General features: G+C 44.9%; 1 protein-coding gene across 2 annotated transcripts in view; it reads right to left on the bottom strand.

Moving 5' to 3' along the window:
- Pamr1 (peptidase domain containing associated with muscle regeneration 1) overlaps nt 1–27,868 on the bottom strand; it is an 86,046-nt gene that overhangs the window by 16,589 nt on the left and 41,589 nt on the right. Inside the window, exons 4-6 of one of the 2 annotated variants that reach the window (XM_041679004.1) lie at nt 19,412–19,526; nt 17,559–17,776; nt 13,897–14,004 (exon numbers count right to left, since the gene is read on the bottom strand). In XM_041679004.1, coding sequence (XP_041534938.1) covers nt 13,897–14,004; nt 17,559–17,776; nt 19,412–19,526 — 441 coding nt within the window. The remainder of the gene's footprint in view (nt 1–13,896; nt 14,005–17,558; nt 17,777–19,411; nt 19,527–27,868) is intronic. The other variant, XM_041679005.1, reaches the window with a different exon arrangement.

Below are 27,868 nucleotides of genomic sequence, written 5' to 3'. Positions count from 1 at the left end.
CTCTTGACTGATTTCCTCTCCTTTCTTGTCTCCTCCAGTTCTTGTACTGTCTGATCCTAGGAGTGCTTGCTTTAGCAAAAGCCTAGTGCCAAATGCTTGATCCAGGAGACAGTAGCCTGAGATAGCTCTGCTGTTCCTTACCAGAGGCACCAGAATCCTCACGCCTTCCCTTCTTGACTCTGTAGACAGTGATGGGAACCTAGTGAGGCAATTGTTCCAGAGCCCATGAACATGACTGGGTAATGAGTTCTTGAAGGAAGGTGAACAGGAATTTTGAAGATATCCTTAGAGAAGGACTTCCAGCTTCCATAAGCACGCTCATGCTCCAAGGCAGAGATTCACCCCAGCCAAGCTATTGTACCCGAACTCCTCAGGTAGTGTAGAAAACGGGATCTCTCAAGATGAAGAAAGAAGCCTTACTTGCCCAGGTGATTTAATGCTTTCTACATAGCATGATTCTATACAACCTGTGGCATGAAGAAGACCCCTACAATGACCAATACTGAATTCCCAATTATAGATCTTTGAGCTAGGTTTAAGTTGATTTAGAGCAAATAAAGTTATATTGCTTTTCTTCCTTCTGATTGGCACAGTAAGAACCACTACTGACAGCTGCGGTGACCAAGGCCAGAAAGCAGTGGACACGAAGATGACAGCATTAGACAATGCCAGGACATTGTGTCATTGTCTTCAGGAAGACTGGTTCATTGGTACACACCAATAACACCACTTCCTGCATTCAGATAAAGTCATGCTGCCTGTGATGGAAGGAAGTTCATACTGGAGCTACCTTGTCCATCCCCTCACCCATTCACCCAGCAGGCCCTGGGGCAGAGCCCAGTCATGGAAAACCAACCTGCTCCCTCTTCCCTTCTTTCATTATCCATATAATATTCCTGTCCACAGAAGAAGTATATTTTATGAATGAATCTGGAATTTTAATGTGCTGCAATAATCTTCTATAAATATTTATCATTTTTCTTTTGCTTAGATCTCCAGATTCAAAGTTCAGATTTGTAGACAAGAGTGGTTACAAAGCTTTCTGGGAACAAAAAACCAACTTACTCTGTCTTTCTAAAATCCATCATGTCACTTGTTGGAGGACTGGAGAAATAGTGATCAATCACTATGTATTTAGCAAGTCACCCTCACTCATGCCAAGAAGAAAAAGGCATTGACAGGTGCTTTTCTATATCTTTTTAAAACATTTTTATCATTTGAGAAATACATGCATGAATATAATGTGCTTTGATCAAGTCTGCTCCCTGTTCTGTCGTCTCCAATTCCATCCCTATACCCCACCACCACCTTTCCCTCCTAACTGAATTCTCTCTCTCTCTCTCTCTCTCTCTCTCTCTCTCTCTCTCTCTCTCTCTCTCTCAACCGTGCTTAGTGTTGCCTATATGTGCATGGATATGAGACCGTCTACAGGAGCATGGGGACTTTTAGAGACTGTGTCCCTGAGGAAAACTCTTTCAGTCATCAATTGCAGGAGCTTCTCAGCTAGGAGTGGGACTTCATGAGCCCTTCCCCCATCCATGCTGGAACTAGCTGGCTTAATTCTGTGCAAGTCTCGTGCAGTTGCGTGAGTTCATGTATGCAGACAGAGGGGTTCTTCCAAATCCAAACCAGAAACACAAGCAATGTTAGTTGTGGCTTATTCTACTAAACATGTGTGCCCAACCTCTCCTAGAAGGCACTTACATATGAAAAGGACTCATGATATCCCATCAAGCTGATTAATCTTTGGGTCTGATTTCTACCAAGCAAAATATTTCTCAATGAAGAAACCCCCTTGTCCAGGCGTGGTGGCACAGACCTGCTGTCCCAGGGATTCAGGAAACTGAGAAGGGGAATTCTGCAAGTTCAGTACCCGCCTGTGCTACAGCATGGGTTCAGTATCAGCCCAACTCAGCCGGGCCATCTCAAAATAAAACATAGCAAGAGGTCTGAGGATATGACCCGATAGCAGGGCACTTCCCAAACAAATGTCACCTCCAACATGTCAGCCTCCAGCCCTACAAAAATAAAGAAAAAAAAGAATCTTCATAGTTTGATTGAATTTTTAAGGGTTGTCATTATAAAAAACTCAGTTTAGTTTCTTTAGGCTGACTGACTCAACTCCTTCTGATAGAGAAAAAGAAGACACCACAAGTAAAAGTGTGGGAATAAATACACACACCTTTTCTGTTAGCGTCAGCTTGCCTGTGACTAATGCCTTTGTTCTAAGATCACGTCGAAAGGTAGCAGGCTAACTAAGGAAGAAGTAGCATGAGGCTGTCAGTGATTTGTGCAGGGTGTGAAGGACCTCAGTCAACACCAGATGACAACAGAAGTTGGCTCTAGTAGGGATGGCAGCACAGATCCCATGAGGCAAAACTGCTGGAACTGACCTAATACCACATAGCCAGCCATGCTATGAAAGAAAGCTTCCTAATTTACAGGTAGGATGCCAAATGAAATAGACCCAGATTCTAATTTAGATGTTCTGCCCAGGGTAACTACTGGGGACTTGGAGTTAGAGTTCCCAGTTTTATCACATTTGTGCCGTCTCTAAGCTACTAGATAGTGATTGCTACTTAACCAGGACACATGTTGTAGTCAGTGGAGGGCAGCCTGTATATCAGGCATGAGTCCACAAGCTATAGAGGAGGAGACATTGAGAACAGACTCAGCAATGCTTCCTCATGATAGGAGAAGCTGCGTGCCACACTGTCTGGAAAATGCTAGGTAGCAGTTTGAATAAATCTTTAAGAAGGTCCTAAATCCTTCAGAGAGAACATTGCTTCTTTCCACAAGTATTGTGGTGGCCTCTACTCATTCCCATGACCTTATTCAGGGACTGAAGAACATAAGAGTAGGCATGTCTGTCTGTCTGTCCTTCTATCCATCCATCTATCTGTGTTTACACATATGTACACAGGCACTCACACCAAACATAAAGTTTGACAGTTTATAAATCAGCAACATAGATGTTTCAGATTTCAAGTACCCTTCAAATAACAAAGTGCAAACAGATGGTGATCTAATTGCATAGCCATCACAAGCCATCCCTTGTCAACTTGATGCCCAAACACATGACTTTTAAAACATGCCATGCCCTCCTGCCCCTACAAGGTTCTTATCCATTTCACAAATCAAAATGAGTTCAGCCCATTCCTTAAGTCTCAGTAATCTTCATTTTCTTACTTCTGCTCAAAAACTCAAAGGATTTTTTGAGACTTAAGACAAACTCTGGGACATATGAGCCACTGTGAAATTTAAAAAAAAAATCCATACTTCTAATATTGGCACAGAGTAAACATTCCTATAGAAAAGAGAGATGAGACCAAAACAAGCCCAAAATGCGACACAGCCAAAATCAAACATGGTAGCTTCCTGACCAGCATCTGGGGAAAATGCTGTTCTTCATGGAGCTTGGGAAGCCCTGGTCCTCTAGCTTTCTGTTCACCCAGCTACATCATTGGCTCTCTGACCTTCAAACTTCACCACCAGATTTTCTGGGTCTCCACTTTACAGACAGCAGATGATGGAGTGTCTCAGTCTCATAGTTATATAGTCAGTGTGTATCTAGGTGTATGCATGTGTGGATTACACACACACACACACACACACACACACACGATATAGAAAAGAGTCTGGGTCAGAATAAAATAAATATTTTCAGCCCTAGATAAACTTGTGGTCATCTTTGTCTAATCTCCTCAACACCTTCTTCTATTTTTATTATTCTTATTCTGCTTCTTCTTATTTTTAATTAATCAATTGTTATTATTTATGTCATTCTTGATTTCACAAATGGTCTATAATGAACCACAAAATGATGAATGAAGAAGTCTATTTGCTTTTTGGCAAATTTTAGTCATGAAGTACTTGAGAAGGCCTAGTTAACCACTGAGCAAAAGTTGGGGTTGGTATTCTCTCCCTGTGAGAGTTTCAGAGCATCATAACAAAGGACACAGGCCTGAAGTCAATACAAATCGTCACCCTATGATCTAGCTGTGGTAGGAGCTGGAATGGAAGGTGTTTCAATCCTTAGCATACTCTTTATATCCACCCAACCTCACCAAAATTAAGGAAAGAGCCTGTAACAGTTTGGTCTTTGTTTGGACAAAGCATTAGCCTCCTCACCAAGGTTATTCTAAAACTTGACTCAGCACGAAGCCAGTGCTCAGAGACAAGCGGACAATGGCCTATTTCTCCTCCACACTTTTCTTGTTGTTGTGTTCATGTTTGAATTTGGTGCTTCTGGACTGAAACAAGTGTGTTTTACTCTCTTGAAGGTCCTCACTGAACAGAAATAATAACACTAGTTGATGATACAACCTTCACCAAAACCTCTTTTTATCCCTTTCCAGCCAGCAGAATTCTGCTTCCCTGATGCTTTCCAGCCTTGTGTGGGTGTGAATGAGGTGCTACCATGTGAAGCTGGCTTGGATGGCACACACTGCTATTTATTCATCCGGCAGCAATTTGGAGACTGGGCCTTAATTGGCTATTTGATCTTAATCAGTATTGTCTTAGGCCTCTGGTACACTGTGTCTTTCAAACCCTACTTTCCGGTGCTTGGATGGCCTATTTAAAACTGCCCGTGTCCAAGAGACGGTCAACACCGACAATTTTTCAGAAAGCCTTAGCTGTTTAATTTTTTTGTTATTGTTCAAATCAACCTGGCATATTACTGTGATAGAGTAAGTGGGTCGCTTTTGTGATAGGAGACGCTTGATGGATCTGCTTCTGGATCTGCTTGGATATAACAGTCTTCTTTGGTTTTCCCCCAAATTTCAGGAGCTTTTTGAGCCATAGTCAAGATGGATGTAGGACTGGAGAGACAGCAGAAGAGCTCAGGAAGGAAAATGTTTGACACAGAGGCATGAGAACCTGAGTTCGAGGCCCAGAACCCACATGGAAAAAGCATATGGAATGATATTGTAATTCCAGCACTGGAGAAGAAGAAACAGGAGGAACCCTGAGTCTTTCTAGCCAGTCAGGCTAGCTGAATGGGAAAACTCCAGGTCAGGAAGAGACACTGTTGAATAACCAGATAGATGGCCTCTGAGAAAAGTGCCTAGTTGACTCTGGCTTTTACATACACATCTGGAAATCTGTGTATATGCGCACACACACACACACACACACACACACACACACACGAGAGGAGCTGGGCACAGTAGTCATCGCTGGAATCTCAGGACTTGGAGATTAAGGCAGGAGGACTACAAATTTGAAGTCAGCTTGGATGACAGGAGTAAGATCCTGCCTCAAGAAAAACTTTTTTTAGCACATGGATGCCAACAAGAATGCCTTGGAATTTACAAAGAAGACGTTTTCACCTTTTGAAGTTGGTAGAAACCAGGTGAAGAATGTTCCCCAAGGCAGGTCTTTAAAAAAGATGGGAGTTTTGTGGCCTATGTTTGGGGCTGGAGTTCCTCTGGGGCTGGGCCTCAGGAATGCTTGTTTCCATTTCAAGTTATTTATTTTTTTAATTTGGTTTCTCTGTATAACAGTCCTGGCTGCACTGGAACTTGCTTTGTAGAACAGGCTGGCCTTGAACTCACTGAAATGAGCCTGCCTCTGCCTCCAGAGTGCTGGCATTAAAGTTGTGCATCACCACCACCCTCCACACCTGGCCCATTTCAGGTTAATTCTTTGGTTTCTCTGCTCTCTGTAGGCCCACAGCCCATCCCAACTCTAATGAATTATCTCTTAGCCCAGGACCTACATAAGATCTGCCTCCTGCATTAAGTCCTGCCTCAGTGACTTCATCTGCCAAAACAAAAGCCAAGAAGACGGGGACAAGGAACAGACAGATGGACCCAGAGCCTGAGAAACCCTAAAGCAGGTGGCCCTGACCACGTGGTCGGCTCCATCCCATGTTTGTGGGAGCAGTTCAGCTAGTGAGTAATCTCTATGTCTTTACCTATTTCTCCTATTTGTGGGGAACACTGTTTGCTGAGCTCTGACTAGGAAAACACCCCCTCCATTACACACCCTACATGAAACAAGAGACAGAGGGAGGAGGAAGAGGGCTGAAGGGCAGATGGCCATGATCAATGATGCTATATGTATGGATAGAAATATCACATAAAAGTCCATTAACTATACAGTTGGAGCAAGGAGTGGAGGGAGGAGAAAATACGGTTGGGATGTATCATAGGAGAGAAGAATCTATTTTCAATAAAAGTTTAAATTTTTTTAGCTATGTAGGAAAGAAGAAAATGTATTTAAAAATTAGTTTATGAATGAAATTAGACCATTATAAAATTAAAAAAAGAAAGGTAAAATATATGGTCTTTTTTTCTTTTATGTACCGTGTCTTAATGAGATTCTATCCTAATGTGTCATTTACATTACTGCCATTAGTCATTATTATAAACAACATGGAATATTTTAGTGATTTATTCACTGGAACTTTACAATAAATTTTAAAAGACATTTTATTTAAAAGAGGCATTTATAATAATAATTTTAAAATAATGGCTCCTAATACTCAACTCTGTCTTGCATAGATCACTAAACTTCATCCACAGAGACGCCATGGAAACGACCTGGTATTATGTTTCTGAAATTTCTGACTCAGAAAATGGAGGCTCATACACGTTAAACCATTCATTCAAGGCTGGCCGGCTGGGAAACGCTAACTCATAGTCAATCCAAAGTCAATTAGCCTTGAATTCCAAGGCCTCCATGCTGGCACGCACCACCTCCCTTTAGACAAAGATGTACCCATTTCCCACATGCACAGGGTGAGAGGCCTTTGGAACTGAGAAAAAGGGTGATGAGTCTAATTATTTTAGAGCCTCACCTGCCAGATCTCAGGACAGTTCACATCAACCCACCTTATTTGGTTTACCCATCTAAGATGAGACAAGGCTGCTGCCCACTAGGGGTCTCCTACAGTCTCTTCCCATCAGCATTGGTCTTTCCATGGACCCTCCCAAAGCTCACAGTGGCTCATTTGGATGAGAAATTCCGGCTGTTGCTTTGAAGCTCAAGAATAAAGTGCGCCTCTTATCCTGCTCTTTCTCCTTGGTCCTTGGGACAGACCAGTGGGAAACCTCCTGAGACTCGAAAAGCCCCAGCGAGTCCAGATCCACCGTTTTACTTTAATTGGTGAGGACTGGTTTGCTTTGTTCCGAGGAGCGTCAGAGCCTGCAGTGTGAACATTGTGACTGAAGATTTAGCCCATTTCATCGGCCTTCATTAGGATGCAGAGGGAAAGCCCAGCTCTGTCAACTGGGCCAGAGGAACAAAGGCAACATGGAAATTGGAGCAGGCGATGAATCTCTCACTCTCCACTCTTTCAAAACAAGCTTCAGACCATTTACTAGAAGACTTGCTTTCTCCTTGTGCTCCACACAATGAAACAGGAACCCTCAGAGGAAAGAAAGGCCCCGGTTTCTCACATGGTGGCCCGGGGGATCCTGGAGGTCGCTGAGGGTGTTGGCAGGAGATGAGCTGAGTCTGAGGGCTGAGGAGGGGCCATCCCCCTTAGTTAGGTCTCCGAGGTCACTCAAGAGAAGGGAAAAGGTTTCCACCTTGGGAAGGGTCTCAGGGAAGGTGAGGCTGAGAGCTGATGTCTATGGACTGTTCTGTCAGGGGCTTTGACATCCTCCTGGCCACAGGAATGAAGTCAAACCTCATACATCTAAACCAGAAACTTCCTCCTCAGACTGAGGGTTCCTTTGAGTAGAAACCCACTTCCAGTTTGTTGAGAATAGTCTCTAGTTTCTGAGATACAGGTCCCAGTTCTTATTTTGAAGAGCCACAGTTATATTAAGCAGCATCCTGTAGATTTGACACAACAGTGGTAAGTCCATTAAGGGAAAACTGGTTCCTTTTTGGTCAAGAGAAAAATCAGGCCCTCCCATTCCAAGCTACCCCAAGTATAAAGGAATTAGCCCAGACAGCCGCTCAATCACCTGGCTGAGGGACCATCCCTGGAAGGCAGGAGCACTGTGGAGGCAGGCTCACTTCAAGCCATGCTAAAGAGACCCCTTTAAAGAGTGTCAATACCTTCCCTTCCCAGAATTCCTGCCCAGCATACTCTGTTACAGAGCAAAGTCTATCTGCTTTCCTGAGTCACTCGGGAAAGCCTAACTTTTTCTTTCCTTCTATGCCATTCCCAGCTCTGTTTCCCCAACACTCAGGGCTTCGTCCTTCCTCTAAAGCCCACTCCCCCACCATCCATCTGCCGCCAATGGCCGCCCTCCATGCTGGATCAATTCAAATATGTCCTCCCCCTACCCTTCTCCGTTATAATCCTCTGGACAGCTGCTGAGATTTAGTGCTTCCCTGACCGGGATTTTTTTTTCTTTTAAACTCTAATAAACTTGTTCTTTCTGAATAAACATTGACTCTCCAGGTTTCCCTGCCTTTTTGATCCTTTAAACAGCAGAAAAAACGAACCCATTTCTGCAACCCTAGATGGTATCAGATTGCTTAAAACAAATCTTCCAGTGCCTCTTCAGTGGCTCTCAAAAACATAAGCATGTATTCCCTCTGGACAGAGAGCCCTCTTCATAATAACACAATATTTTACACAGTAACAAGTCCATTAAAGGATTAGACTGGTGCACATTTTCACATTCACCATAGAATAGTGAGCAATCATTTTCCTGAGAAAAAAGTCTATGCCACGGACACTGACAACACACTGAAAATTTGTAAGTGTGCTTTCGTCTACTTTTGTTTAATACAGAGTCTCCCAGCTTCTTCCTGCTGGCCCGGGGCTGAATTCCAGTCCCAGAGCCTGTCCTGTGTCTTGAAGGACGTTCAGCAGCACCCCTCAGCCCACAGGATGCATCCGCGCCCAATGTGCTTCCAAATCATCTTCCAATATTGCCAAATGCCATCTATATGTAGAGATGGAGGGCAAAGCCACTCCAGTTGAGAATCCCTGGTTTAAAATATGATTTCAATAACTAACTTAACTTTGTCTATCTTAGAAAAAAACCTGAGAAACATAGATCCTAGTGTTCCTCAAAGTGGTTCCTCTGAGAACAAAGATGGATCAGGAAAAATAATACTTCACTTTTATTTTATATACCTGATGCTGCCTGAGCTCTTAGAAATAATTGTGTGTGATGTGCGTGTGCGTGTGTGTGTGTGTGCATTTGTAAATGTGAATGTTGGCATGCACAGGTCATAGCACATATGTGGAAAACAGAGGACAACCTCCAGCATTGGTTGCTGCCTTCCACCTTTGAATCAGGGATTCTCCACCCCTGCCCACACACACTGCATACACTAGGACCACCGCTAGGAATTCTTCTGCCTCTACCTTCCATTTTCCCCTTAGGAGCACAGAGATCGCCGATGTGCACAGTAATGCATCTGTCTATATGTGAGCCCTGGAGGTTTGACCTTAGGTCCTCACACTGTGTAGCCAACATTTTACCCATGGAGAGACCTCTCAGACCCCTATTTGACTTTTTTTAAAGTATAAGCTTTTTCGGGAATGAAGTGGAAAAATCTATTCCTATTCTACTCCCATCCGCAGGCATGAGAAATGAGAGTGACTAATGTCAGGACCATGTCTGGAACGGAGGAGCAGATGCACCTCACCTGGTGGAAAGGACTCTGGTCAGAGGCCATCAGTCACCTGGACTCTCACCACACCAGGTAGGATCTGCATCTGAGCTATCACAAGCTGTATAAGAAATGTGTGATTCTGCCGGGCGGTGGTGGCGCACGCCTTTAATCCCAGCACTCGGGAGGCAGAGGCAGGCGGATCTCTGTGAGTTCGAGACCAGCCTGGTCTACAAGAGCTAGTTCAAGGACAGGCTCCAAAACCACAGAGAAACCCTGTCTCGAAAAACAAAAACAAAAAAAAAAAAAAAAAAAGAAATGTGTGATTCTGACTCCCGACTCTGAGTCTGCTGGGGACCAGGCTTAAAGGCGCATCTATAAAGGGCTGGACTCTCGTCCGTGCGGGCTTTGCTATTCTTGAAGCTGCTTTTCAAAGCAAGTGCCAGGTCCAATTTGGGTATTGGAGTTTGGAGAGTCTCCAAATGCTTGCTTGCATCTCTTGCTAATTTTGAAAGAATTCCCTTTGGAAATATTGCTCTAGCCCATTGATATCCTCAGAAGGGAAACAGGAGTACACACACATGCATGCGCGCGAGCACACACATACACACTCCACACACATACACACACACCACACACACATACACACACATACATATACCACACACACATACACACACACCACACACACATATACACACATATACACATACACACACCACATGCACATATATTCACACACGTACACACACACATATACACATACCACACAAACATACACACACATACACACCACACACATATACATACACACACACCATACAAACATACACACACCACACACATACACATACACACACTACACACACATATACATACACACACACCACACACACATATACACATACACACACACACACACACACACACAACTGCTCTGTTTTACTCTCCCCATGGACAGACTGCCATGAACAATGGCTAAGATCTATTCTGAAACAGCAAGGTCAACTGCCTGTCTGGATTTTGGGGATGCTTTGCCAACCGAGTGAGTTAGAGTTCAACCCGAGCTTCCTATGAGGAAAATCAGACCTGGACCTTACAGAAGATAATAAAACTTTAATTTCGCAGATGGCTGGTAGCAAGTGACAGGTGAGATGCCCACACCCAACTTCTCACCCAGCTGCAATGATAGTACTGGGGGTCACAGTTTCTGAAAACTGGCAATGGAGAATTAAATCCCTTGACCATCTCCCTAGGGGGTCGTGGTGGTTGTTTGTTTGCAGTTTTCATTTGTTTGTGACTTTTGGTTGTTTAGAGCACTGGGAATCCATGGCCAGGCCTTGCACGTGCTATGCATGCACTCCATCACAAAGCTACATCCCAACCTCCCTGGTATTTAAAGGAATTTGAGACCATTTATGAATCAAGCTACCATCCACATGCCTTCTGCTACATTCTTTTTTCATGATGCTTGTTTTTCTTTTGATAGACTAACTTTACAGGGGAAAAAAAAATCCATTTTTGACTCGCAAGCCACTCCTGCATAGCTTAGTCATAGCATCTGGAGCAATTTGCTTTTCTCTCCTGATTTGAAACAGTTCTTTTTTTTTTTTTTTGTGGTTTTTCGAGACAGGGTTTCTCTGTGGCTTTGGAGCCTGTCCTGGAACTAGCTCTTGTAGACCAGAGTTCTTAAACGTGTCTGGCTTATGTGGCCATGCTTGGCTTTTTTCAAGTGCTACCTCTGTCTATCAAAACTGTAACTAGTCATTCAGAAATCAAGCCTTCCTTCTCTTCATTTCCCCTTCTAAATCTCAGAGTGTGCTGCTGTTGAGAGTCTAGACCATGTTTACAAATCCTTGAAATAAGAAGGAAACAACACCACTCTCATCTGCCTTACACATTACACCGAAGCCTCAACTAAGAGAGTGTCCATGAATCTCAGCATCATCTTCTCAGCCTCTTACACAGTGACACTCAGGTCAGCTGTGCCAAACCAGAGATTTTAGCAGAACACAGTGACGTCCTCAGAGACCCATGGTTGAGACAGCACTGCTTGTAAGAAATGCTAGTAAACATTCCCCTGAAAAACACACCACCTTCCCGGGGGGCTCTCAGACAGCAGCGGAGCACAGAACATGTGTGCAGTGGTTAGGAATGACTGGAGACAACACGGCTGGTGCTCTGCCCTTGAAGCCCTTTCTCCTGCTCCTGGGTTCTCCTTTCCCTCCCCCACTGAATCGTGTGGCCTATATGATCCTCTCTGGGTTCCTGGAACCACACAGAGCATCTGCTCAGGAAGCCAGGCATATGTTCTAGTTTCCTTTCTGTTGCTGAGATAAAACACTCGGACCCAAAATAACTTAGGGAGGAAAGGGTTTATCGCTTTTACACTTCCAGGTCACGGTGCACCATTGAGAAAAGTCAAGACAAGACCTCAAGTCAGGAGCCTGAAAGCAGGGCCACTTGCATTACCTCCAAGCAGGAAACTCTCTCCTGCCCAAGGAAATGCAACAGAAACGAGGGAAGAATGCTGTTCTCTGTCTCATTTGTAGGGTCAGGCTTAGCAAGGTTTCTTCCAGAGCCCAGGAACACAAGCCCAGACAACGGTGCCCAGGCTGGGCCCTGCTATGACTGATTAACATAGAAGACAATGCCCACAGGCAGGCCTGTGCCTGTCTGATCTGGACAATCCCTCAGCTGAGGCACCCTTCTCAGGTGACTCTAGGTGGCGTCAAGTTGACAGTTAAGCTAACTAAGACAGCATGCCTGCGTCCACATTTCCCCTAGGACTGTCTTGGCTAGTGACCAACTGCTCTGCGGAAAGAAGAACCCAGTACTGTGCCTCCACTTCCCTGGCATTCCATATTTCACTACCACCAAGCAAGCAGTGGGCCTGGGGATTTTCTTGAAGTTGTTTTTGCTTGACTTTGTTTCATGTCCAGATCAGTTCTCCCAAGCCGTAAGAGCACCTCTGGGGAGCTTGTCCTTCTGGCCTTACTGGCACATGCCCCACCTCTCCATCTATTTTGAGGAGCGCTGCTCAGGACTTTATCTTCCTCCTCTTGTCCTCAAACCTTCATTCTTGCTCTGCACATCTCTTTGAAGAGTGATAGCTGTAGACAGTGGCACTAATTTTAGGTCTCAAATTTCTGTGAGGACACACATTATACATAGGATCTTGGCTACGAGATACCATAATAAATGATTTCTGGACATGATAATGAAGTTTCTCTTTGCCAACAGCATGGTCCTCAGTACCACATAGAGAGTTGGAAGTTGTGATGTCATGGTATACACAATCCTCAAGGCCAAGGCTATGCCCTGTGATATGTATAATTAAATCCAATGAGTTAGAGTTGCTCTCTGATAAAAGCTCAAAACTAGTATCAGAAGAGAATCACCTCCTGCCTTTTCAAGAACATAATTTTTAAAAAAAAATTTAAAAAAAACAACAAAAAAAAAGAACATAATTTTAAAAATCCTGCTGCTTTGGCGTGAGTCATTTGTTTGAGTCAATTCCATTTTTTTGAGGGCCCCAGGTTACTGAGGGCTGCTATCACTCTGCTTTTGACTGTCCATAAGAACCAAAGAGCTAGAGATCTATTGGGACAGTCAATCCATGACACGAGGAATAAAGCTGTAGTGTAGCAGAAAGATGTGTGTTCAGCATGAATGAAATCCTGGGTTTGATCCCTAGCACACAAACCAAGAAAAAGACATAGGAAAGAAAGAAGGAAGGAAGGAAGGGAGGGAGGGAGGGAGAAAGGGAAGGAAGGAAGGAAGGACGAAATAAAGAAAGAAAGAAAGAAGGGGAAGGAGAAAGGGAAGGACAGAGAGGGGAGGGAAAGTAGGAGGGAAGGAGAGAGGGAGGGAGGGAGGGAAGGAGGGAGGGAGGGAGGGAGGGAGGGAGGGAAGGAAGGAAGGAAGGAAGGAAGGAAGGAAGGTAGGGACACTGGGGAGATGGCTCAGTGCGTAAATTGCTCACTGTGAAGGCATGATGGCCTAAGGCTGGACTCCTAGGATGCATTTCCTTGAAAGTCATTATGACAGGACACATCCACAGTCTCGGTGCTGTGGGAAGCAAAGAGGAAGACAGCCTTGCTATCTGGACAGACTAGCCAACCAATGAGTTCCAAGTTCAGTGGAAGAAAATAAGGAGGAGAACAATAAAGGAAAATACCCAACATCAAACTCTGGCCTCCATAGGCACACACACATCGTGATGACAACAACAATGTCAACAACTATGACTCCGGTGCCTATAGGATGTGCCATTAGACACCCCACTGGAGATGACAAGAAACCAAAGTGCTGTAGCCCCCGAATCCCTTTGCATACCCCACTAACACCCAGAGTCACACTTACAGTTTTCACAGTGCTGTCCAGTGTAGCCAGCCAAGCAGGCACATTTGTAAGACCCAGTTGTGTCAAGGAGGCACGTGCCATCATGGAAACAAGGGGACGAGGAACAGGCTGAAAGAGAAAGGCATCAGCCAGTGTCACCTCTGATAGTGCGTCCACCTCCCCAAACCTGTAATCTGAACCAATGTGTTTTCACCAACTTCTTACAATGTTATTGTTCATCTTATTGAATTCATGAAGTTGTGATTTAGAATGCAGAAAACACACAGATATTAAGTGTCAAATGATCTGGATGCTGTTTAACATGTATGAAACACCTAAAAGTGTGCACAAAGTATCACATGTTGTTTAATATTATTTTAAGGTGTGTTACATTTGTTTATATTGTGGAAATTTGTTTAATGATGCAAACATGGGTTGTATTCTTTCACGTTGCATTTGTTTAACTCTGTGAAGCTGTGTTACTTTGCCTGTCTAAAACACTTGATTGGTCTAACAAAGAGCTGAACAGCCAATAGCAAGGCAGAAGAAAGGATAGGCAGGGCTGACAGGCAAATAGAATAAATAGAAGGAGAAAAAGAAAGAAGTGAGGTTGAGGAGCAAGAGAACAAGGAGAGGAGGATGGCAGGGGTCTAGCACCCAGCCATACAACCAGCCATGAAGTAATAGTGAAAGTAAAAAATACAGAGGTAAGAAAGGGGGAAAGACCAATGGCAAAAGGTAGATGGGATAATTTAAGTTAAGGAACACTGGCTAGAAATAAGCCAAGATAAGGCTGGGCATTTATAAGTAAGAATAAGTCTTCATATTTATTTATTTGGGAGCTGGGTGGTGGCCCCCGAAGAACCAAAGAGTAAAAACAACCAACACCACCCATACAGAGAATGCAAACCACAGAGTATACACAGTGAAACAGCTCTGTGCATGCATTCTCTCTCCCACAGGGACTGGGCAGTTTCCTCCTCCAGGTTTTACAACCAGAGAACAAATAAATGCTGGATAAAGGAGACTCTTCCCCGGTGTAGCTGTCTGCAACTGCAGAGGTAACTCCAGTGATGCAGCCTTCGGGGGCCATCACCAAGCTGGGCTATGCTTCCTGAGTGAGTGGCTTCCTGAGTGAGCAGCTTCCTGAGTGGCACAGTTCCTGTAAGGACCCCTCGCCATCTTCCTGCAAGAAACCCTAAAAAGCTCACTGTTTCACTAAACCAGAACTGAATGGTTTTGTGGTCTTGGGGTTTTTTGGAAGCTTTTTTTGTTTTGTTTTATTTTTTGTTATTTTTTTCGAAGACAGAATCTCTATGTATCTCTCGCTTCCTGGAACTCACTCTGTAGACCAAGCTGACCTCAAACTCACAGAGATCTGCCTGCCCTTGAATGGATTTTTTTAGACTCCCCCAGAAGTGTTACTCGAGGTCAGGGATCAAATCTCTTTACTGCAGAACTTCTTAGCTCAGTGGCCTAATGTGCTTGTGAAGTTTCAAGAATACATATAATACTGTCTTTTCAAATCTTACCGAAGCTCAGAACCTGTGGCTTACTGAGCATCTAAGGGACTTTCTTTTCCTGCAAAGGTCAATGGGAAACATTGATGTATGTGTTAGCCTTCATTTCTATCTTCATGTATGCTCATGTAGGAGAACTGTATCCCTTGGCTCAGTAGTAAGGGCCCTGGAGAGCTACAGAGACACAGAGGACTTCCTGTTTACTAGATCAAGGCCATGTGAAGGAGAGGGTACAATGACTAGAGTCTGAAACACAATGCAGTTGGTTTATAGTGGAGAAAAGAAGTGCTATAGGGTAGCCAACAAAAGAGCAAAGCCATAGTTCAATGGCAAAAGAGAAAGGGAGCAGAGCAGAGGGAATGTGGCACAGGGTCTGCCGGACAGATTTCAAAACACAGGTTTGGGGCAGGTGACCTTAGCCAGAGGGAGTAACTCAAGAGTAAGTCAACAGTTGGGGGTGCTTGAGGGACAAGAGGTGGTACTGCCTGCTGTCCGCCAGTGCTCCTCAGAGGGGGAAGATGCTTCTTCACTCACAGGGCCACGAGATAACGAGCTACTGCTATCACCCTGGCTACCTAGACAGCGCAGCTCTGGCTGCGTGGTCCAAACATCCACCGACGCCTCTCAAGGCATCTCCTCAGTCTGTTCTGCAGGGTGCCATTATAGAATGAGGGGACAGCCAGAGACAGACCACACGCCACTCCAGCAGCCAAGCAGCTCTCCCTGCATTGCACCATGGGATACAGCAGGAGAAGGAACCAGACACTTGGCCAATAAGGAACAACTGCGCAGAGCTACTGCGAGCACCATCTTCAAGGTGGGGAACACTGGGCAGTTGGGATGCTGGTCGTAGCCAGAGGGTACAGCTGAAGGGACCCTGATTCTGTGACCTCTTATCTCCTTCTTCCCAGAGACTCTTACATGAGACTGTCCTCTCACAGCCCTCTGAGAGCCAGGTGGCCACTGAACATTGACTCTTTTCTTCATTGCTCTTACTCAGTAGCTTGAAATTTTGGCCTTAAAGCAGAGTCTTCTTGTGTAAACCATGGGAAATCCAGACTCACAATAAGGAGAGCTGAAGTGATTCCTTAGAATTCAGTATTTTGTCCAGATGGTCAATTCTTCCTCTAGATATGGCCAGATATGACCAGGAAGGGCAGGATTGAAGTTGAACTTGGAAGTAGTCAAATAAATGGCATTTAAGTTTGAGATTTTAAAAAATATATTTTTGTGCCTAGAGACATGACTTGGAGGTTAAGAGTGTTGACTGCTCTTCCAGAGGACCCAGGTTCAAGTTCCAGCACCCACATGACAGTTCACAACTGTCTGTAACTCCAGTCCCAGGTGATCAGATGCCTTCTTCTGGTCCCTGTGGACACCATATATGCACATAATACACAGACTTACATGCAGACCAAGCACCCATACACATAAAATAAGTATTTTTAATTCTAATTTTTTAATGAATATTGTGCAGTTTGATAATTTTTCCAACCCCTCTCAGCCTTTCCTGCCCCCTCCTAAATCCCTTCTTGCTTTCCTATCTTTCTTGGCTTTGTATGTTTATTTTTGTGACCCATCGAGTTTAATTGGGGTTGCTGGTTTGAACACATGCAGGAGCTATTCCTGGAGCATGGGCTCCACCTAAGACCTGCCATGCCCATTTCCAGGCTCCTGGCTTAGGTGGTTCTGAGTGCTTGGACTGTGCAAGCTTCCTCTTCCGCGGTGTCTTTAAGGACCTTCCCACCTTTTCCTCCTTTTATTATTTCTTAGAAAACTGGGCAGAAAGGCAGAAGAAATTTTCCAAAGTCACACAGCTTGGTCACAAAGCCAGTACTCTTCACCATAAGTGGCCTCTTCACATGGTTGCTAGAGTCAAAAGCTTTGATACGAATCCCAGGCTCCACCCTCATACCTACATAACACAGCCCCTGTGGGCTCCAACCACCTCCTCTGGATGCAGGAGGCAGAAGTCCTTGTTTCAGTTTTGGGTGAGCTTTGCTGAAGGGGGGAAATGTCCTCATCCTTCCTCTTTTTTCTCATTATGTAGGCTGCTTCTGAGAGCTGGGCATCCTAACTTTGGAGCGAGATGAGCAAGGAGACCTAGAAAGGTGCTGTTAGGGAGCAAGGCATCCCCGCTACAGTTATCACTGGGCTTTTTACCTGTGATCTCCTCAAAGACAGCATGGAATCCATCGAAGTTCTTGGAGCCATCGGAGCGGAAAAGGACGTGGAGGGAAGAGCCTGTGCTCCTAATGGGAGCTGGCCGCTCGTTGCCACAGAAACGCTTGATGATGGGGCTGTCGCTGTTGTCCCCATCACGAACCTCAACATAGTCATACTGGCACATGTAGTCAAACTCCAGGCTCAGCATGCCAAACCTGCATGGGGAGAAAGTGACAGAAGGAGCAGGTGGGCCCAGGTCTGTCCTGAGATCCTGGGCGGGGGGGGGGGGGGAGGCGGGGGTGAACTCAAGGTCAGATGATGACGTCATGGAGACAAACTCTAATATAGAAAACAGATAATGAAGAATGAGACCTGGGACAGATGCAGAATAAATCAATAAGAATAGAAATTAACTCAGATGCAGAAAAAAAGGCTACTGTTAGGTAAGACCTCTCTGAAAGCCTAAATCCAAGCAAGATTTAAGCAATGCAATGGAATCAGACTTGTGAAGGTAAGAGTGACCGAGGGAGGAGAACCTGTAAATGCAGAAGCCCTAGAAGCCGTAATGAGTGTGGCATGTATGAGGACCTGAAAGAAAATCAAGGCTGCTCCAAAGCTGTGAGCAAAAGAGAAACAGAGCAAGGCTGTGAGTGGAGGGGGAACTGTGAGCTAAGGCCGAGAGGGAGAGCCAGAGTTTCTTCACCCCGCATTCCCAGGGGTTCAGATGTCATTATACGTTCAGTAGGCAGCAGGTGGCAGGTTTCAACAATGGGATGATGGTTGGATCACTCTGAGAGGAGGAAATGGTAGCATTGCTCACAGTGGAAGCAGGGAGACAAGGCAGGATCCAGGACCTGTCTCGGGGAAATTGGTGACCCCTGCAGCAAAACTGTGACAGTAGGTGAAAGGGGATGCGGATGACTTGGGGGTCATTTTCCAGGCAGGGAAAGAGATTTGCACAGAAGCATGGATGTGGTAGGTGCTGTAAATGGAGCACTGGGACTGACCACTGAGCTCTGGAGAAATATTCTACATATGCCTCCCAGCGTCCCCACCATTCCAGCTGTCCCTGGCCAGGAGGCCCATAGTTAAGTAACTAGAATGAATCCCATGTTTCTGCGCTTCTCCAGGACTCTCGAATAGCTGACATGTTTCTTCCATTTTATTTTAAGAGAGGTTTATTTTTGTGCCCTGAGTCCTAGAGACACTCTCAGAGGTTCTGAAATAACCATTTGTCTTGGTGCCTGAACTACTAAAATATTAACTTGTTATATTTAACACCTGATTTCTCATCCCCACAGGCCCAGCCCAGAGTCCATTAAGCAGGAGACTAAGGCCCCTCACTGGCTCCTTAGATCAGCTTTTGTCTAGAAAAAGCAACCATCGAGTTTTGTTCCCAAGTCTAGGTTCTCGGATTGTGGGAACACCACATATCAAGTCCGCTTTCGTTAAGGAGGATTTAGGAAGAGCTATAGATTGCTTCTCCTGGTCAGTTTTGATGCCATGTTGCTCCTTTTAAAGGGCAGAAAGTTATTTAAGAAGCATGTGGCAACATTGGCATGAATTGGTTCACTAAGAAAATACTTACTGAAGGCTCATAACTCAGAGAACCAGGGGTTTTAATCACCCATGCCTCATCACTAGTTAAAGAAGAACAATATTCTCAGAAATTATATAAGTGATGAGATCATTCCATCCCCTGATAGAAGAAGGAGAGTGCTTCCAGGAGGCAAAACTACTGGGGGAAGAATGGTGCCAATGTCTCATCCCTGGTCACCAAGACACAGGACCCTCCATCCCAGCCCAGTTTCCTCATAGGCTCTTACTCGTTTCTGGATCCGGTACCTTACCTCAGCTGGATGATAAACCCAGGTTGGGCATGAATGGTCCATTCACAGTGAGCATTTAAGGGGTAGCTCTCCAACAGAATTTGACCCTTAGAAGCTCGAAGAACCTGGCCACATCCTGAAAAGAGAAAAAAAGATCTAGACATGGACAACGAGGTCAACAGAAGAGATACGAGAGAAATTCTGACAGGAACTTAGTCCTGTTGTTCAAGCTCTCATTAGGTCTGTCAACCAAAAATGCAAACTATGGATAAAAGACAAGCAGAAGCAAGAGCCCGAAGCATTCCAATCCCTGCTTCCCTGATCCCATAAACTGTTTCTAAAGACAACCCTAAGACTTGGAAGTCCCTAAAGGGAAGTTCTTCAGATTGTGCATTTACTCACAGTAAGGTACACCCTATTTTTGTTAAAGGGTTTGTGGTAAACATTTTCAGGTGATTTTATAGAAAAACAATTCATTTGAGTAATGTAAATAAATGGTTTCCTTTACCTGGTCTTGGCAAATTATGACCCAAAGAGCCGAACGAAGCCTATTACTATTGCTATAAATGAAGTTTCACTGGTCTGGGTGTGGTTATGCATCCAACACCCAGGAAGGCTGAGGCAGGAGGATTGTAAGCTTAAGGATAGCCCAGGTTACAGAGCAAGACATTAAACAACAACAACAACCAATTTTCTTGCCCACAACTGTGCCCACCCTCTAGGACACTATTGGCTTTTCAGCACAGCACCAGCAGAGTTGAGAAGTCACGGAGACAGTCGGGTCTCAGCAAACGCAAATATCTACTATCTAGAGCATCATAGGGGAAACTGATCTACTCTGGTTCTACGCGGAAGTCAAGATATCACAAACTCTAGGGATGTGGTAGTTCCATCCCAGAGCCAGCCCTCAGGAGAGCTAATCCCAAAGCTAAAATAAAATAGTAAAATCAGTAGGTGCTCACCCAAGGCAATATGACAGTAGAGATGTGAATGTGATCTTAGGGAAAGAGCCTAAACCCTATTTTTGACAAGGGTGAGACCCAAGGCTTTTGTGACTAAGATGCCTAATTTGTCTCTTCACTGAGATGGGTGACTGCTGCCCTGCTCTGCCATGAGAAGTGTCACTCACTGCCTCCACTGTGGACCCCTGTGATGGCCCAGCCTCCTCCAAGCTGTCTTGCAAACATCATTAGCACTCAGCATTCTATTCTCCACACAGATCCCAGACCTGTTCTTATTTATCTTAAATGAATAAATAAATCCGATAGTATCACTCTCGATTTAAGTTCACCAAAAGTCACCCCCTGTGTGATCCCCTTCCCATGTGTTGTATAGCTATTTCTTCTGTATTAAAACATTCCTTCCAGAGGAAGAGCAAGTTGGTAAGACTAATGAAGTAAAGGAAGCTTGTAATGCAAGAAGTTAATGAAGCCTACAATGCTGAGGATGCTCCAGAAACTTACAGAGCTCACGAGGACCCTGCCCAGTGTGTTGAAAGTAGCAACAATTACTGGGGAGAGGAGACTCTCTGGTGGGTGAAGCAGCCTGTCATTTGTGCAGTGCGTGGTTGTCTATTCTAGGAAATGTATTTGTTTGCTTGATGATTGCAACTGTCTTTGAGCCATCCACGATCCTATAAATAACTCCGCACATGTACTCTTCGTGTGAGTAACCCAGGTAAACTCAGCGATTCACCAAGCTAGACGTCAGTGTCCTGTCTAGAGGGCACAGTCATTCATTCACCTCTCCCCAGAGGAAGCCACACAACACGGTGACATTCACAGCCTTGCCTTGTGGACCATGTCACATTGACTCTCAATCCCCTTCTGCCTCTGCACTCTGCTGCAACCAAACCAGCCTTCATAACACCAGGCCTTGAACTTGCTCCTCCTTCATCCTAGGAAGCTCATGGTCTTTCCTCCTCTGGTGACTAACCTCTGCTGCCCCTTACTCAAAGACCCTTCCTTGAGCATCCTTGGACCTGCCTGCCCCCATTCTAGTTGAATTTTATCTTATTTTGTATTCTTTATAACACACACACAGCTCAAATCATTTGACTTTTCTTCCTCCATATTTCGATAGAGCTGGACCTTAGCTAGCTTGTAGTTAGAACAGTACCTGGAATGTTTCTCAAATGAAGGAAGGAAAAAAGCACTAAGTCAGGCTCAGGCTTGAAGCTGTACCAGGCTTTTTTTCATGGAACTCTCGTAACAAACCCGGGGGAAATAATGTTCATTTTCCCACTGCCTGGATGCCGAACACTGGGAATAAGAATGTGATGCTCCCAAGCTCAGATGGCCAACAGAAGACCCTGCCCGTCTCTGAGCCTCGTTACGTTAGGACAGAGACGTGGATCTCTGTGAGTTCGAGACCAGCCTGGTCTACAGAGCTAGTTCCAGTACAGGCTCCAAAGCCACAGAGAAACCCTGTCTCGAAAAAAACAAACAAACAAAAAACGTTATGACAGAGACTTCAAAGTCTGTCCTCTGAGGCTCGGTTTCAGGCTTGTAGCTGTGCAACTTTGGATAAGTTACTTCACCTCTCTAAACCTCAAACCTCAAGCAACCCCGTCAGACGTGAATGAAGCAGCCCCTAGGTCATTGTGGTTTGTGATGCTGCAAACAGATTGGGTATGGAAGTGGTAACAAAAATCAATGATCACCAGCTGTTGCTACTAGGTGGCCAAGCGGAGATTTGCGTGTGTCTAGTTTGAATACTGGGGTCTTGGATAATACACTGTACTGCCTTAAGGACTTTCTGATCTAACCCTCTCACTGTGCACTAGGAAGCCGCAAGAATTTTTCTCCTCTTTCAGCACACTACCCGCGCACCCCAGCCCCCACCGGAAGCACACATACTTTCTTCCTGCACACCTCACTCTTCTCGCCCACATCTGCCCATCTGCCGCAAGGCTAAGGAAGTGCTACGTGCTGCACTGGGTGTGAGAGACAGAAAAAGCAGCCTCCCCGCACAGCCTCAGCCCTCCAGAGCCTGGCAGCTTCCCAGCCTGTAAGGTGTTAGATCCCCGCACCCCCTACAAATCTCCTGCTGGGAGCCCCAAGTTAGAAGCAGCTTGAAGGCTGCCAGCCTACTTCCGGTTTCTTCCCTTCTCTCCCTGTGGAAACAGGAATCAGACAGTCTGTGTCTGTGGTGAAGCTAGGACAGCTCCAGGCTTTCGTGCAGTCTCTGGAGGGCTTAGAGCCCCCAGCCAGGGGAGGCTGGATGGTTTATTCCTGCCTCAGAACTGTCCCCAGAGGAAGTCAGGCTTCCAAAGCAGATGCAGAGGCTGGGCCCTTCATCATGTTGTTCCTTCTCCCTCTGAAGGGGAGGGAATATTTGGCTCCAGGAGGAGGAACAACTTCCAGCCAACCAAAGACAAATAGGCTACTTTTTGGAAGTGTGCTTGGAGAGTGGACAATGGGCAGAAGGGAAGAGAAGGAACCCCGCTCCCTCCCGCATTAGGGGCTTCCTCAGCTCCCTTCCCACTTCTGCCTCTCCTCTGGAATTGGCTGATCTGGGTGCAGAGACAAGCTAATACACCTCTCTGTCCAGAACAGAACAGTGAACATAGCCAGAGTCCCTGCCAAGGAAGTGCCCTTGGCCAACCAGGCAGGTGGTCCTGCGGTAAAGGACCAGAGCAGGCTCAGGGCCCAGAAGACACGCTCAGGTTCCCTAATTATGTCTTACTGTGCACAAGCATGCTCGTGTGTGTGTGTGTGTGTGTGTGTGTGTGTGTGTGTGTGTGTATCCAGACCATCTCCAAGACTTCCAAACCCTGGACTCACCCCAGTTCTTGCCCACTGCTACAGCTCAACATGGATGGGATAGGCGGACATACCTGCTTCTAGTTCACACAAATGAAAAGAAGTCTTCCTTAATTTCCAAACTAGTAAGAGAGCTGGAAGGTTTCCCATAGCACACCTCAGCATTTACCAAAGCTCACTATCTCTAGCACTGTGTGTGGGCAGTGAGTGGCAAGAGAGACACAGCACACCTCTGAGAAGTGATTTCATTTTGTTTTTAGTTAATCTTCCATCTAAGGGGGGAAATGACTTGGAGAAACTGCCCAGACAGTGAGACACTGGTGTGTCTTTTCTCTTTCAAAGATAACTCAAGAAGTAGGCCTCAGTCCATGAAATCAGCTTGGGTTTGAAACCTAGGCGAGTTCAGTATTGTCTGAGCTAGTGTGTCTCATTTGCAGGTAAGACAATAGTAAACCTATCATCGTGGCTTTTCTTATTTTCTTGTTTGAGTAAATCTGATCCTTCTTTCCTTCTTCCTTCCTTCCTTCTTTCCTTCCTTCCTTCCTTTCTCTTTTTTGAGATAGGATCTTGTGTAATCCATGCTGGTGTTGAATTTGCTAGCTGCGGTTGAGGCTGACCTTGAACTTCTGATTCTTCTCTCTCCACCTGTCACAGGAGAGTGTTCTCCAGGTCCATCTCAATGCCTAGTTTATGTTCTGCTTGGGATCAAACTAGGTCCACTTGGGCCGGTGCTCCACCAACTGAGCTCCAACTCCAGCCTGGTTTTCAACACAGTAACTGGTTCCTAAAACTGCTCTGTAAATGGCAAGTGCACTGGCCAGGTCAGAAAGAAGCCTGGACCTTGGGTGTGACTCCAGGCTTGCTACCATCACCTTTTAGGTCCTCAGACAGACTCTCGGATCCACGACTTCTGCTGCCCCTGTTCTACAGGGAAATTTCAGGGAGGAGATGGAGGACAGGCTTTGGTACCAAGTTTCTGAATTCCTATCTTGGCCCAGACACTTACAGCTATGTGATAACACCCTCTCTACTCCATCCCGTCCCTGACTTGGGAGCATTAGCGATTTTATCTATAAAATAGCTCTGATGAGGGTTGCAGTGAAGGCTAAATGAGTCTGTGCATGAAGGTGTCTAGAACAAAGCCTCGTTCACAGGAAGTGCCGGGCAAAGGCTTTGCTGTGATGGGGACTCTTGTCTTCATCAGAATCACTAGGGGTCCCTGAGCGTCTTTCCAAGCTGTGATTTGACCTAAAACCCCACTCAGCCTGGCCTTTGTAAAGACTGCTGATTGAATTATATTTTTTGTACTTAATAGTACAATTGGGCGAGAGCAGGGACGATGTTGTTTTCACCTCTTTATAAGTATCAAGCTGGTGCCCAGTGAATTGTTAATCAAATGGGTGACCATACCAAATAATTCAACAGCTCCCTTCCTAATCAAAGCATTTCAGAGTCCCTTCTTCCTAGACCACATGTGGCATGCCTTCCATTAAAATGACTGTTGAACATCAAAAATACGTCCCACTCTGAGGCAGGAGACATTTCCTCCCCAAGCTGCCTGAACCCTTTCACATGAAGTCGCCTTTCCAATTCAACCAAAGAGATAGGAACTGGAGGAAGGTAGAAAAGGAAACCGGACTGATTGGATCCAGCCCCCATCACTCTCCTCTGCACCCTGCCCAATTCCTCCCCCAATCCACTTCTTTTTGCATGTGTTAAAATATCACAATGAAGTCCAGGGTTTTATACAACTAATAGACACTAATAAAAAACAACATTGAGCACTCTGTGTGTCTTGCCTTGGCATCAGTTTGACTGACTTTTGTTGGTCTGTCTTTAATTCTCTATCTTCCTCCTCCTTGGTTCCCTTCAACTAATATTTTTGTTGTTGTTCATTCAAATAATGTATTTATAATTCTTGGATGTTCACTTTGTTCTTTTATTTTTCTAGCTCTCACCTGACATTTCTCATGTTAGTCCCTAAAAGACCTAGTTTCCTATAGATCATTTAATATAATTTATTTAAAAGTTACTCAAAGTTCTGGTCTGAAAGTTCTACTATTTGATCATCTAGAAACTATTTTTTGGGGGGGCTAATTGTTTTCTTTACTACAGTTCTTTCTTTTTTTTCTTTCCAAAAGAAAGCAGCTCATCGCTTCTTCTGACTAGAAATGTACTCTCCTCTCTTTGGCCAGTGAGATAAAAACTGGTCAGTTTGGTTCAGTCAGATCAGGGGTAGTAACTGGCACATTCTAGCTAGAACTGGGACGTTCTAAGGTTCTTAGAACCCTACCACAAATGACTTGAAACCCAAGCACCAGGAGCCCTCTACAATCTCTCCTCGACTTTTTGAGTCCTCCTCCTTCTGACTTCCGCTACTTTCAAGTCTCCAAGACTAAGACACTGCACTGGGCTGAGCTCCCAAGTCCAGTCGAAGAGTGGGAGGAGTGTGAATATGAGCAAAGAGGTCAAGACCATGATGGGGACACCCACTGAAACAGTCTACCTGAGCTAATGGGAGCTCACCAACTCCAGTCAGACAGGGAAGGAACCAGCATAGGTCCAAACTAGTTCCTCTGAATGTGGGTGACAGTTGTATAGCTGGGGCAGACTGAGGGGACACTGACAGTAGCAGCAGGATTTATCCCTACTGCATGTACTGGCTTTTTGGGACTCTATTCTCTTTGAATGGATACGTTGCTCAGCCTGGATATAGTAGGGAGGGCCTTGACCTTCCCAAAAACAATGTATGTGCCTTATCCTCTCTGAGGAGTGGATGGGGGATAGGGGTGGGGTATGTGGAGGGAATGGGAACTAGGATTGTTATGTAAAATTAAAAAAAAGATAGCTTGTTATCTTTTTTAAAAAAAGGGGGGGGGATAAAATGTAAAAAAAATACTAAAACACAGTAGTTTTCTAAGGCTGTGAGGCCCGAGACCGCAGGTTTATGAGTCTATAATGATGCCCCCTGTAGAGATCTGCTGTCTAAACCTTACCCTGATCAATTAACAAAACTCCATTTCAGAAAATACTAGGTGGAGATTGTCTTCGCTTTAGGGTTCTGCACAACAAGCTGGCTCATTGGATCTCCAAAAGCCTCTCTTCTGCTTTTCCTCTGACAGACACAGTCTCCATGGGTACCCCGACTTCTACCTGCTTCAGCAGCCAGCCCCAGGAACTGAGCATCCTTGAACCTTGTTCATCTGGGAGAGAAACTGAAGCCCTGCTTCTGGAGACTGAAGTCTTTTAGGTTCTATATTCACAGATATCTAGTGGTCTTAAAGAAAATTCTGATTGCATTCTTGCTAACCTAGTTATTCGTTACTGTTGGAGAAGGGGTCTTTCGTGCCTTCTCCTTCTCCTTAGACACTGAGCTTCAGCTAACCAGTCATGGGCAGCTGTCTGCAGCCGTCCAAACATTAACTACCTGGTGTCAAAAAACTTCTCAGACAGGAAACATGAAGTGCTATTCACCACAGAACACTTACCCTGGCAGGACTACATCCTCCTTTTTTTTTTCTCTCAGAATTTTTTTGCAATATACTTCTTTTATATTCATTTCTGCCCAAACACACATACATACACACTAGCATACATGTGTGTGCTCACAAACAAACAAGAAAAAATAAATAAATAAACCTAAGTTCATGGCTTTGGGTTAATAATAAGAATAGGATTGTTCTGGTATTATTTCTATTACTATGATAAATTACCCTGTTGAAAAGCAACTCACGGGAGAACAGGTTGTACCCATCACATCCGGAAAGTCACAGTGGCAGACATTTGGAGGAGCTATTCGCTTTCATAGATAAGAGCAGAGAAAAGGGATGCTTGCATGCATGTTTGCTTACTCCATAGCTCTCTCCTCTCTTATACTGGTCAAGATCCACTGCCTAGGGGATGGTGCTGTCCACAGTGGGCTGGGTTTCCTGCTCCACTTGCCAGTTCCCTTTCGGCCAACCTTGTCTAGATAATTTCTTGTTAAGACTTGGTCCCTAAGTGATTCTAGGTTGTGTGAAGTTGACAGTAGAAACGCACCAGCACACACATTAATTATTTATTGAGTAGTTACTCTTTCTCAGAATAAGGAACTTATAGGCAGCACTTGATTTAATTCTCATGAGAATTAATAAATACATACATACATACGTGCACACATACATACATACACATATATACATACATACAAACAATTGCTAAAGACCAAGGACCACTGCTGTCTCTATTCATGAATAAGAAACTGTGATTAGCAAATTTGTCGTCCAGGTTCTGACTGCTGACCACTACGTGGCATCACGGCACCGTCCTCATAGTAGACCCAGTTGTTCATTGCTCTTTCCCTAGAGAAGTCAGGACTTTCCACAGAAAACTGTGACAAGATGATCCTTTTTTCAATGAGTGACCTCCATTTTTCCATCTCTGTCCCCAGTTCCCACACCACTCTTCCATCTTCCTCTCAAATTTTCTCTTAGCCATTTCTGGATATAACCTTGCACAAATCATCTTACATTTCCTAGCCCTCAAACATTTGGGGGCATGACTCACATATAGTTCCCCTGCTCCTCTGCCTCTGTCCAAAACATAAGAAGATAAACGAATTAGTGGGCCATAATCTCTCCCCATAAATCCTCTCCTCTTGGTTGGTTTCCTAACCTTCTTAGATCCCCAATATCCTTCAGAGGTTGAATTGTTGGGATCACTGTAATATTGGCCT

This window comes from Microtus oregoni, unplaced genomic scaffold, assembly GCF_018167655.1.
Source record: "Microtus oregoni isolate MIOR12 unplaced genomic scaffold, Mior012 000031F_ref0000149, whole genome shotgun sequence".
Classification (NCBI taxonomy): Eukaryota; Metazoa; Chordata; class Mammalia; order Rodentia; family Cricetidae; genus Microtus; species Microtus oregoni.
This window is presented reverse-complemented; position numbering and strand designations above follow the sequence as displayed.